The 12,999-nt window shown below is 62.6% G+C and overlaps 1 protein-coding gene across 14 annotated transcripts in view; it reads left to right on the forward strand.

Moving 5' to 3' along the window:
- KCNT1 (potassium sodium-activated channel subfamily T member 1) overlaps nt 1-12,999 on the forward strand; it is a 72,421-nt gene that overhangs the window by 23,371 nt on the left and 36,051 nt on the right. For 5 of the 14 annotated variants that reach the window (XM_081590601.1, XM_081590606.1, XM_081590600.1 and 2 more), the window contains exon 1: nt 10,847-11,101. The exons of 6 other annotated variants lie outside the window; for them this stretch is intronic. In XM_081590601.1, the coding sequence (XP_081446727.1) occupies nt 11,100-11,101 (2 nt within the window). In that variant the 5' untranslated portion in view covers nt 10,847-11,099. Of the gene's footprint in view, nt 1-5,364; nt 5,536-8,757; nt 8,994-9,620; nt 9,663-10,826; nt 11,102-12,999 lie in introns of those variants that run through there. 3 more of the 14 variants (XM_081590607.1, XM_081590610.1, XM_081590599.1) reach the window with 3 other exon arrangements.

Here is a 12,999-nt window from a genome sequence, read left to right on the forward strand (position 1 = left end):
GGGGCCAAGGGATGAGGGCAGCCTTTAGGAGCTGAGCCACCGCCAGACAACAGGAAAAGGGAAACTCAGTCCTACAACCACCAGGAAATTAATCCCACCAACTGGATGAGCCTGGAGGTGGATTTTCCCCAAGGCTCCAGGTGGAAATCCAGCCTTGCTAATGCTGATTTCAGGCACATGGAACCCTAAGCAAGACACCAAGCTAAGCCATGCCCAGCCTTCTAATAGACGGCAAGAGATAATAAATGTGTTGCTTTAAGCTGCAAAGTTGGTGGCGGTTTGTCACACAGCACAGGTGGCTGAGACGCCAGGCCTCTCGTCCTGCAGAAGGTTCTGCTGTCTGTGTGTCTGGCTGTCTCTTGGTAGGTTGTTCAGAGTGTTGCTCCACCCCCAGTATTTCTCATAAACTGGATGTTGGTTCTGAAGGCCTGGTGGATGGAACTCGGATGTTTCAGGCAAAAGGTTTTAAGTGCCACTGTGGTCTCCACATTGCCCTGTGTCCTGGTTGTCCCTCCATTAGAGATGGCCAGATGGACACTCTGGCTAGTAATGACAGCCCAGCCCTTGCACTGGGCAGTCAGGCGCAGTGATCCGTCACCAGGTGACCAGGTGTTCCCCCTCTACATTGCAGCTGAGGTGGGGCAGCCCCCTGGGACAGCCTCCCTGAGCCCCACGTTCCGTGGAGGCTTGGACAAGCTCCTTTCCTGTTCTGCTCCGCCCTCCTTGAGTATAAGCCACATGCCTCTTTAACTGGTGGTTTTCCTGCATCAATGGGAGCTGGTTGAAAGCCCTGAAACATAATTCCTGCTGAAAAAAGCAGGAAAACACGCTCAATCCTTTCCCTTTAATTACTAGCTTTCAAAGTGTATTATAGCAGCTTCACGATGACAACTGAGGGTATTTTTACTGGATTCTTCTTTCTGGGTGTGACCTTGGAGTTTAAGTGACAAGAGGGGCTTTGCAGATATGCTGAAATTAAGGATCTTAAAAAAAAAAAAGTACTTACCTTAGAAGAAAGAGATGAACATCTTAAAGTTATTTATTCGGCCACGCTGGGTCTTGGCTGCTGCAGACGGGCTTTCTCCAGTGGCGGTGGGCGCGGTGGCCTCTTGCTGCAGAGCGCAGGCTCGGGAGCGGCAATGTGCGGGCTCAGTTGCTCCACCGCGTGCGGAATCTTCCCCGAACCAGGGATTGAACCTGTGTCCCCTGCACTGGCGGTCAGAGTCCCAACCCGTGGACCACCAGTGAAGTCTGAGGTTGAGAATCTTGAGATGAGGTGGTAATCCTGGACCACTGGGTGGACCCCGTGGGGTCACAGGGCTTTTCAGAAGAGGGAGATGGAGGGCCAGAGTCAAAGAGAGAGACGGGAGGATGAGGCAGGGGCCAGAGCCACGTGAGCACGGGGCCCCAGACAGGGGATGTGGGGGCCTCTAGAAGCTGGAAAAGACACAGAAGCATCTCCCCAGAGTCTCTTGTCTGTCTCAGTGAAACTAAGCCATGCCGTGTGGGGCCACCCAAGACGGATGGGTCATGGTGGAGAGGTCTGACAGAATGTGGTCCACTGGAGAAGGGCATGGCAAACCACTTCAGTATTCTTGCCTTGAGAACCCCATGAACAGTATGCAAAGGCAAAAAGATAGGACACTGAAAGATGAACTCCCCAGGTCAGTAGGTGCCCAATATGCTACTGGAGATCAGTGGAGAAATAACTCCGGAAAGAATGATGGGATGGAGCCAAAGCAAAAACGATACCCAGCTGTGGATGTGACTGGTGATAGAAGCAAAGTCCGATGCTATAAAGAGCAAGTATTGCATAGGAACCTGGGATGTTAGGTCCATGAATCAAGGCAAATTGGAAGCGGTCAAACAGGAGATGGCAAGAGTGAACGTCGACATCCTAGGAATCAGCGAACTAAGATGGACTGGAATGGGTGAATTTAACTCAGATGACCATTATATCTACTACTGTGGGCAGGAATCCCTTAGAAGAAATGGAGTAGCCATCATGGTCAACAAAAGAATTCAAAATGCAGTACTTAGATGCAATCTCAAAAACGACAGAATGATCTCTGTTCGATTCCAAGGCAAACCATTCAATATCACAGTAATCCAATGGAAAGCAAAGTCTTAACCACTGGATCGCCAGAGGAGTCCCATCTTTGTCCCGTCTGATATTCAGTTGTCTCTTCTTGGGCTAGCGGGAGCCTGTCCAACTGGATTTTGTACTTCTTTTTTTCACAATTTTTAAAAAATTGTGTAAAATGCATATGCTTCACAACAAGAGAAGCCATCACAATGAGAAGCCTGTGCACCCCAACTAGAGAGTACAGAGGCAGCCTGTGCACATCGACAAAGACCCAGCAAGCCAAAAATAAATAAATAAAAAATACACGATATAAAACTCACCATCTTAATCATTTTTGAGTGTACAGTTCTGTGATAGTATATTCTTTTTAAATTTCTTTTAAATCGAAGTATAGTTGACCTAGGGATTCCCTGGTGGCTCAGTGGTAAAGAATCCACCTGCCAACGGAGGAGACGTGGGTTCGATCCCTGGGTGGGGAAGATCCCCCTAGAGGAGGAAATGGCAGCCCACTCCAGTATTCTTGCCTGGAGAATCTCGTGGACAGAGGAGCCTGGCGGGCTACAGTCCATGGGGTCACGGACACGACTGAGCCCGCACAGACGTTGGGTGCACATGCATTTATAATTGTTACACAGTCTTCTTGCAGGGAACCCTGGGTCCTTGTGCAGCGTCCCTTCTTTGCCTCTCATTCCAGTCTTTGTTTTTAAATACACTCAGCATATTCTTAATGGGCAGCTGCCACCACCATCCGCTGCTGTCATCTTCCCGAACTGAAACGCATCCCCACCCCCTCCCCCAGCCCCTGAGGCCAGGGTGCTCTGCCCTTCCCCGATTTGCTTTGTCTCTCTTATTGCCTGAAGCATTCCTTCTTCATTCTTTAAGCCCGGTAGACCAGTGGGATTGATAGCTGGGTGCAACGCATCTGTGTCTCTCCTGGAACTCCGTGTGCAGTCCTTTCATCATTCTGTTTCTCAGTATTTCCTAAATTTGTTTTAAATGCTTCAAATGGGCTGGGGCCCCTACGGGGACATGAGCAATTCTTCGGGTGTGGGTCTCCCACAGCTGTCAGCTCCTGGACACTGCTCCGCGTCTGTCTCTGCCGGCAGGGCCGTCCCTCTCTCAGTAACTCCACGGCCAGTCATTTCCCTTCTGATTTGGGTTCACCAGGTGGCGCTAGTGGTAAAGAACCCGCCTGCCAGTGCAGGAGACGTTAAGAGACTCGGGTTGGATCTCTGGGTCGGGAAGATCCCCTGGAGACAGAAACGGCAACCCACTCCAGTACTCTTGCCTGGAGAATCCCACGGACAGAGGACCCTGGCAGACTACAGTCCGTGGGGTTGCAAAGAGTCTGACACTACTGAAGTGGCTTAGCATGCCCCGTGGATCTTTATACAGGGTGAGGGTAGGCGTGTGTCCAGGACGTGGGCTGGAAGGGATGGTTTAGTTGGTCCCCCACCCCTTTTTGGTGGTGTCGAGTACAGAGGCATTGCTCCTGACACCCTGTTTTTGCTCTCGGCTCTTCAGATGTGGCCGTTGGGTTTTTGGTCTTTCTGTATCTTTTGTCCATAACTTGCCCCACCTGAGCATGCAGGTGATTGTTTTTAGGCTCTTTGTGTTTTGTTGCTGGAGGAGAGGTGTGTCCAGGCGCAAGCACTGCAGCAAAGGGTCCCAGGCCCCAGCCTGTCTCACGCGGACACAGGCAGAGAGGCCTCAGCAGGGCCCCAGAGAGGGTGCTGCCCGTGCCCACGGTCCTGCTGGCCCTGCTTTACAGGCACTGCAGTGTCTCCCCCACCAGCAGGCCGGAGGTGCTTCAAGCCCTCCCTTTTTGCAGTCGCTCCCATGTCACCCCCTCCCCAGGAGAGGCAAGGAGTGGCTGACGTCAGCTCATCCCGCTCCCCGCCTCCTGTGTTGGCGGAGGAGGTTCGGGACAAGGGGACGGGACAGGACGTGTAAGGTGGTCAGGGAAGTGCACGTATGAGTGTTGCTGAGACCACCCAATGGCTTCATCCTGACTCGGCACTGTCTGGGGGGAGGCCAGGCCGGGAGCTGGGGGTACGGAGGCCCACCCTCCTCTCACAGACCTTCTGTCCGCACCGGGCCCTGGTGGTTTACTAGGCCACAAGAGGAGTGAAGCAATAGAGGCCGGCCCGCTGGCCAGGTTGGAGCCTCCGGTCTGGCATCAGGGCTTGGACCAGATGGGAGGGTCTGGAGGCCCCGGGCAACCTACACAGCTGTCCTCTGAGCACCCTGCACCCAGGTGGGCTCCAGGGCAGCCAGCCTTCAGCCTGGGTCCTCCCAGCACCAACACCTGGGCGAGTCACCTCTACCCCCTACCCCCCACCCCCAAGTCCCAGGCCTCCCTCGTCTGCAAAACTGGAAGGAATTGGGCAGAAAAGCCACATAATGTGGCAACAGGGCGCAGAGGCTTCCCCAGCTGGGAGGCTTCTCCCTGCCTTCCTGTCTGGTCTCCAGCAGAAGCCACTTCCTCCCTCAGCGCCTCGGTTTCCCCCCTTTGCAAACGGACAGCTGCACACTTCCTCAAGCCGTCTATTCCGTGAGATGGTCCGAGCTCACCGGGCAGGGGGTCGGGCGCAGACCGGGCCCCGGGGACTGGTAGCTGCCTCCTCCGCGTCTGGGATGCCATGTCCCGCGCCGAATGGAGCCTCGAGTGCGAGCACTGGTAAAGGAGGACCCCATGGACTCCCTGGATGCTTTAGGGGAGCAGGTGGGGGCAGGGGCGGCCCCTGAGTCCCTGCGGGAGGGAGGACAGACAGTGGCGTCCCCCCTGACCGTGGGGCTGGGCACACCAGACCTGGGCGGCAGGGGTGGGAGCTGGGAGGTGCGAGTGGCTCCGGGTCCCCAGGACCCACAGGCCGCCCGGGGTCCCCGCCTCCAGCAGCCCCCGCCTGCGGAGGTGACCGGCCAAGAGCCACCAGCTGCCACCACGCTACTATTCCTCCCCTCCCCCCGGCGCCCTGCGGGCCAGCGTGACTATTACTACTCCTTCCGTTGGAAGGCAGACCCCTCGCAGCCCGGGGCGCCGAGACCCTCCGCTCCCACGTGGGGCGCCCTCTGCGCTCCGGGGATGGGGAGGGGGCCGAGGCTGGTCGCCCCCCGATCGCGGCGGGAGGGAGCCCGGCCGCCCCCCTCAGCATCCCAGCCACCCCCCCCCCCCGGCCGTTCCACTGCGGCGGCGGCGCGGGGAGCGCAGGGCGGTGCGCGGAGATGGTAGCGCCCGCTCCGCCCCCGCCTCCCGCCGCCGCCGCCGCCGCCGCCGCCGTGCGCTCCGGCAGGATGGCGCGGGCCAAGCTGCCGCGCTCGCCGTCCGAGGGCAAGGCGGGCCCGGGGAGCGCCCCGGCCGGCGCCTCGGCCCCCGAGGAGCCGCACGGGCTCAGCCCGCTGCTGCCGGCCCGCGGCGGGGGCTCCGTGGGCAGCGACGTGGGCCAGAGGTAGGGGCGGGGGCGTGGGGCGCCGCCGGGAGGGGCTTTGCTCTCTGCGCTCGCATCCAGCACGGGCTCTGCTCCGCTGCACCAGCCGCGTTGCCTGCAGCCCCGGGGAGGGGAGGGACGGCCGGGGTCTTCCCCTGGGGACCCCCTCCCAAGCGCCCCGCCCGCTGTTATCTCCCGTCCTCCTGTGGGACCCCTGCTCCCTCCTGCTCTGAGAGGCTGAGCACGGTGGGCCCGCAGGTGAAATCGGAGGGGAGAAAGCAGGTGGGGACCTGGTGACCCCTGCCCCTGTCCTGCTGGAGGCTACACTCGTGTTGGTCCCCAGCAGCCACTTGGGGTGAGGCAGGGCCAGCGTCTGTGTCCCGCTCCAGAGGTAAGCAGTGTGAGGCCCAGGGCGGCCCCAGAGCAAATGGGAGCTGGGGCGCAGGCGGGGGCTCAGGCTCCCTGGGGCTGGTGCCTGGAGCCCATGGCAGTAAAGGTGCAGGAGGCTGGTTCTCCCGGCCCGGCAGAGTCCTGCCGACCCCCTCCGGCCCCTCCTTGAGCATGGGCACAGCATGACACCCCGATTTCCCTGATGAGGACACTGAGGCTCAGTCTGCAGCACTAACTCTTAGCCAGCATCTTCCCCGGGCCAGGAGCCCTTCTAGATGCTGCGGGGGAAACTGAGATGAATCAGACCCCCTTAATGTGGGCACACGTCGTGGGCACGAAAACCTGTGTGGCCTGGGCTGGGACAAAGAGAGGGGGGGCTTCCTGGGGCGCTGGCCCTGCAGGCGGAGCACCAGGAGATGGGCAGGGGCTTCCCGGCAGAGGAGACAGCCAAGGCCAAAGCCTGGGGGGCTGGGGTGTGGTGCCATGTCAAGGTTGGGGTGAGGCATTGGCAGAGACTCAGCCTGGCAGATGGCAGACCACGGGTGCGTGGGAGGCTCCCCGCCCCTCCCCACTGACCATAGGCCCTCTGGGCCCTCCGCACCCTCGCACCCCATCTCCTGCTCCTTGACACGCCCCTAGGAGTCAGCTGCCCGGCGATCATTCCCATTTGCCGGAGGAGACTGCTAAGGCAGGAGACTAAGTGCTCTAACGGGCACTCCTGGTGGACTCACGCAGCTAATGGGCAGCCCCTGGGCAGGAGGGAGGTGAGTGCTGGCCAAGGCCCTGGAGACCAGATTCCTCTCTTCTCCATTCCCTTCCTGGAGGCTGTGGGAGGCAGTGAGTCCAGAGGCTCTGGTTACTGGCAGCCTGGCCCCTGCAAATGATTGGCTTCCCACTGTCCCTGTTCCTGCAGGGACACAGGGATGGCAGGTCCTGTCCAAGCTGCATCTGAACCCGCAGTGCAGCATGGGAGCTGTGGTGGCAGGGACACCTCCTCCAGGAAGACATCCCCCTACTCCCACCCCTGCGGCCCCCAGTCCTGCGCGGAACCTTTGTGTGAGCAGCCTGGCTTGGTCCCCAAGCTGCCCCTGAGGGGCAGGGTCCTCAGAGCAGCTGCACAGCCAGCCCAGCAGCGTGGGGGGCTGGTGCCTGCAGCTCATCTCCGCAAGCGTTAGGTGTACGCTGTGGAGTTTGCTCTGGACGGGAGCAGTGGGGAGCCATGGCAGGTTCCGGAGCAGACGAGGACTTGCAGGGTTTCAATTCTGGGAAGACCAGAGCAGGAAGGTGGTGCCCTCTGCCGGAGGAGCCCATGGCTGTAGCTCCTGCCCCAACCTGCGTGCAGTGGCTGGAGCCAGCTAGGCCTCGGCCCTCCCCAGGGAGGCCCAGAGCCTCCCGGAGGCCTCACCACTGCTGGGGAGGTAGCACAGCAGAGGCAGGGGTCTCCACTGCCCCCAAGGGACTGAGCCACAGGGAGGGACCTCCTCCCAACGCCCTGCCCAGGCCGCCCCCCACTGCCTGCCCCTGCCACCCTGCCGTCCTTGTCCTGGACACGGTGGAGGGGGGAACCCGGGCAAGGGGAGGAGTGGGCAGCGGAGGCCAGGATGAGCTCTGAGCTCCCACTGGAGGCTGCTTGCAGAGGTCAAGGGAGCCCCAGGGCAGAAAGAGGGGAAGAGGGTCCAGGAAGAGGAAGGCAGGGGAGGCACAGGAGGACCTGGGCAAGGAGTGGGGGGCCGCCAGCAGGGGAGGCCTGTGAGTGGGAACTTGGGGCTGTCTGCGCCTCCCCCAGGGTAGTTTCAGAGGCAGGGCTCGCCAACCCGGGACCCTCACCAGGAGGGGCAGCCAAGGTAGGCCCTTGCTCAGAGCTGGGCTGAAGGAAGGGTTGGAGACTAAGGCGAAACTCTAGCCCTGGGGTTCTACGTGCAAGTCAGGGAGGAGGGGTGGGGTCTTGGGGCATGGGGTGGAGTCAGGGGTGGGGCCTGGGCAGAGTCTGCACAGGTGGTGCGGGGGCCTGGGCGGGATCAGAATCAGCCGGAGACCCGGGCGGCAGCTGCAGTGAGTGGCCACTGGGGGCAGCCGTACACCCGGGGCCCCCCGAACTCAGGACGGCCCTTCTGAGCCTGGCTCCCACCAAGGACAGGCCTGGGGGCTCCGGTCCCATCTCTGCGTGCGGGCCCCTGGGGGCTTCTGTGGAAGCAAGGGCTGCAGGAAACAGCAGCTTGGCCAGCCCAGGGCCAGCTGTGCACTTTGCTCTGGGAGCCGAGCCTGCCTGCCCCTTGTGCTCCAAGCTTGGTGCCACTCTGCTCTCCTGCGGTTCCTCCCGAATCCCTCGCCTGTGGCCGGCCTCCCGCTGGCCCCCCAAGTCTCCCTACACCCCCTCCTCCCCCCTTGCCCCCCCTTCCGCTGCAGATCTACATCTTCACCTGCCCCCCACCCCCCGCCCAGGAACCCAGCCTCTCTCCCGCCCGCCTCCCCGACCTGCTCCCAGCGAGCTCCTGGTCCGCCCTGACCTGACGCTGGGACAGGCTGTGACCATGCCAGGCTCCCGCCCCCCGGGGTGCAGCTGTCGCCCAACTCAGCACTCGGGCAGCGCCTGGGCCAGAGGGGATCTGAGCCGGATAAACACGCAGAACCTGCCAGAAGCTCCCAGAGACCCCAGACCCAGTGAAGCCCAGGCTTCCCTGCTCTCTGCAGGCCCAGCCATCACCCGGCCCGCCCGTGGGGCACCCAGAGCTCTAGGCTGGGGCCCCACCCAGAGGGCTCTATACAAGGCAAAGCAGGCTGGCTCCCTCCTCCCTGCCTGTGGCCTTAGGAAGGCAGCGGTCCTCTCTGAACCTTGGTTTCCTCTTCTGGAAGATGCTCGCTTTAAGGATTGAAGGAGAGGCCCCATGAAGCTGGAGACGCTGGGCCAGACGGGAGGGACGCCAGCAAAGAACAGATCCTCTGTGCCCCGCCCTGCCACCCAGTCCCTGATGCTCCCGCCAGCTTCTCCCTCCCAGTCTCCAGTTAGCACAGGCCATACCCACCTTGGTGTCCTCTGGCTGCAGCCAGTCCCGAAGAACCCTAGGCCAAGGCGGCCTCAAGGGCAGCAGGTGTGTGTTGCTGGCCCGGGAGAGGGGGTGCCCCTGGGGGTCCCTAAGAAGCAGTGGACTGCCTTGTCACCAGGAAGCCGAGGGGGCAGGGCGGTGGGGTGGCACCAGGGCCTGTAGAGGGCAGGGGCATCGAGGAGAGGTGGGCAGGCTTGACGACAAGGAGCCCAACTGTCATGTCCAGCTGGTGGCCCCTGTGGGGGGGCGCCCCTAGCTGCCATCAGCTTCCTGGGTGTCGAGGGCCGGCTGACCTGCTCTTTCCTGGACCCTGGGGTCACGCAGGGCCTGGGGCAGTCTCAGCGCAGAGCAGGGCGGTGAGCGCTCCTGAACCTGCTGTCCAGCGGCGCACTTGGCTGCAGGCAGGGCCTGTCCTGCGTGCTGTCCCCTGGGAGGGTCACCCCGTCCCTCCGGGGTGGGGGCGGGGTGCATGTGCCCGCACTGCCGTGGGCGCCGTGCTGCTTCTGGGGCGTCCAGGGGGCCAGGCCCTGCCAGGGGATGTGCGCATGGGTGCGCCCCTGCTCCCCTCGGCCCCCTGCCTGAGTCCTCCCTCTGTGTCCGGGAGCCCAGTCTCCCCCATCTGTCCATCCGTCCGCCGTCCGCATTGACGTGTCCGCTCCATTCTGCCCCCAGGCTTCACTTGGAAGATTTCAGCCTGGACTCCTCTCTGTCTCAGTAAGTGCTTGGTTCACAGGCGTCTTCCTGGCCCAGAGCAGGCCCTGGGGGAAGGGGCTCGGGCCGTGACTGCCCAGGGGGAGGGTCCGCCGCGCCCAGCACCGTCTGTCCTGCAGCCCAGAGAGAGCAGGGCACAGCCGGGGCTGCTGGACCTTGAGTGGGGCTGAGGCTGGGGCCAGAATGGGGCGTGGCTCTCTGGGAAGGAGCCTGTGAATGGGAAATGGGGTGTCCGGAGCCAGATACCCCACGGCCCCACGGTGGTGACGACAGCCCTTAGGAAGGGATGGGGACCTTGCTGTGGTCCAGGCAGGCAGGTGACTGCTGGGGACTCGGGCCTCAGCCCACTGTGGCCACCTGTGCAGATCAGGGCCCCAGGCGCCTGGCGCAGCTGCCCCACCATGAGCCCTTCCAGCTTTTCCTGGCTTTAGTTAGGGCTGCGGAGGGCACTTTGAGGTCAGAGGACCCAAGCCCCTCAGCAGCCCCGATGGGCACATTCGCATCCAGATTGGCCACCACGCGGGGCCTGATTATTCTTTCGTTAATTAACATCATTGGCAGCAGCCACCAGCACTCACTGGGGGCTTCTCCACGCTGCTTCCTGCAGCCCAAGGCTCGGGCATCGTTACCCGGGCCAACCCTGGGCCTCCGTCCCATACTGTGCAGAGAGGGGGACGGTGCCTCCGCCCGCTCCCCAGGAGCAGGTCCCAGGCCATTGGCGGGGTGAGGGGGGAATGGACAGTTGCAGCCGCCCAAGGGGCTGAGGCTGTGGTCCTCTGCCCCAGAGCCGCCTGGTCACTGGCAGAGCAAATGTCCCTGGGCCCTCGGAGGCCCAAGGAGGCTCACAGAGCCCTGACCCAGCCAAGGTGCCAGTACTGGGGAGGCCCAGGACAGCGCTGTCTGTTGCTTTGAGAGGTCGCTGCCCACCCTGCCTGACCGCTTGGAGCCCTCGCTTTCCTCAGCATCCTAGACCCCGGGAGGGGCGACTGGCAGAGAGGAGGCCTGTGGCCACAGGCTGGCCGGTGCCCCAGCCTGTGCAGTGGGGGGCGGGAGAGGGCTACAGCAGAGCCCTGTGTCCCCACGACGCCCCCACTGGTGAATCTGCGACAGGGCTGGGTGTGGCGGGGGCAGAGCAGTCCCAGTGCCACCGTCAGCCCGAGGGCCCCGCCCCCAAACCGGACCCGCCCGGCTCCTCGCCGGTCCCGCCCGGGACCTGGAGTGGAGCAGGCCACGTGTCTGTCCCGCCGGGGCCCCTGGGCAGGTCACAGGCTCTGCTCAGTCTCAGAATAGCCGGCCTCGGAGTTACGCTTGAGCCTGGGCTCTGCTCTTCCGTCTTGCCCGTGGGCTCCTCGGCCTCCTGCCTGGAGCTCCCGGGCACCTGCTGGACAGCCACTAGCCCACAGCAGGCCCCCAGGAAGGAGGCCGCCGGACCTCCGCCCCATGTGAGTGCGCGACTGTCACAGCCAGGCGGGTGGGCCTGCCCGCGGCGTGTGCCTGGTGTCTGGCCACCCTCCCACCGGGGCCGGGCGCCTGGCCCTGCGTTTGCAGCTTCCCGGCACAGGCCATCTGTGCCGGAACCGCCTGCCAGGAACCCTTGGAAGGCCGCTCCCCAGCCCTCCGGTCAGCCCGCCGGTCAACGCAGGGGCGCTGCAGGCGTCCTCCACCTGCCACGCCTGGCAGGTCCTGTCTGGGTGTGGGGTGGGGTGAGTGGGGTTTGAGCCACTTTGCTGGCACAAGGGGGCCCCCTCTGGTCCATCCAGTGTGGACAAGACCCTGCACACCAGCCGTGGGCCTGGGCCTGGGCCACTCAAATGCAAGCCACGTGGGAATGGACCAGAGCTGACTGCTGGCACCCGAGACTCGGGAGCCCTGGGCTCCGTGGGGAGCCCAGAGGCCCATCTCTTTCAACCCACTGGGTGATGTGAGCCAGCACCAGCCTGGGTGGGCCTCCGTTTCCATGCGTGTGGGCGTGAGGCTGGCAGGAGCCCCCCGAGAGGCCCGGTGAGGGGCCGGGGGCATGGGTCTTGAGCTGCTCAGCCTGAGTCCCTGTCCTCACAGTCAGAGGGCTGCTCACTCCAAGCAGGACAGAGACCAGGGCTGAGGACTGTCCCAGGACGGGGTGTGGGTTTGGCCTGGGGCTCGTGGCCTAACCCCAGGGGGTACCCCAGGGGCTTTCTGAGGCCGAGGTCCCAGAAGCCTCAGGGCCCCGTGACTAGGCCTGCCCAGGGTTTGACAGGGCCTTCCCGCGCCCTGAACTAAGCAGCAGTGGCCCCTCCGCTGTGCCCAGCCCTCTCCACTGGCCGCCCGCTGAAGGAATGAGTGGATGAACAGGAGCGGGTGTGTAAGGGGTGGACGCCTTGTCTACCCCTGCCCGGGGCTCTCAAGCTTGTTAGCAGGGCCGTCACCATCTGAGTTCTCGGTGGTGTCCCGGCTCCCGGCCCCCGCCCAGCCCTCCCCTGCTCCTCAGAGCAGCGTCCCACAGGCTTGGCAGCCAGCTCAACCACGGGGCCACCAAGGGGCCTCGAGCCACAGCTGGTGGGCATCCACCACGTGCCACCTGCAGCCACACATGTGGGCTTACAGCACGGGCCCATCTTCTCTGGGTGATGTGAGTGATGGGTGTGGGCCAGAGTCGGACACAACAAAACCAGCCCTGATCGCTGGCACCGCTGAGCAGAGGGTGGCAGGGCAGGGGTCCTCTCTCACTTAACCCTCCTCTGAAAACCAACACTTAGCCAGATTTTGGGGTTTCCCTGGTGGCTCAGATGGTAAAGAATCCGCCTGCAATGCAGGAGACCTAGGTTCAATCCTTGGGTGGGGAAGATCCCCTGGAGGAGGGCACGGCAACCCACTCCAGTATTCTTGCCTAGAGAATCTCATGGACAGAGAAGCCTGGTGGGCTACAGTCCGTGGGGTCGCAAAGAGCTGGACACGACTGAGTGACTAAATACAGCACAGCACAGCCAGACTTCACAGGGGAGAACCCGAGGTACAGAGGAGACTGTTTTGATTTCTCCGCGGTTGCAGCAGCCCTGCCAGGCACCCTCAGAATGCCCGGGGCAGGTGGTTCCTGTCACTGCCTGTTCCCCAGGTGAAGCGGCTGAGGCTCAGACAGGTGGGGCCAGGCAGGTGAGGAGCTGGGCTCTGTCTGTCAGGCCAGACGGTCCATTCCCCCAAGTGGCCACTTCCTTCAGGAGCCTTGCAGAGCCAAGAGCACACCCTCAGCTGAATTAGACCCACCGCCTTAAACTTGAGGTTAAAGGAAAAGCTTGCAACTTGCATTCTGTGGTGGGAGAGGTGGGCAGCTGCAGCTGGTGGAGGCAACAGACTTCCCTGGCAG

The sequence above is a fragment of the Giraffa tippelskirchi genome, chromosome 4 (genome assembly GCF_054371585.1).
Source record: "Giraffa tippelskirchi isolate mGirTip1 chromosome 4, T2T-mGirTip1v1.2.pri, whole genome shotgun sequence".
Lineage (NCBI taxonomy): Eukaryota > Metazoa > Chordata > Mammalia > Artiodactyla > Giraffidae > Giraffa > Giraffa tippelskirchi.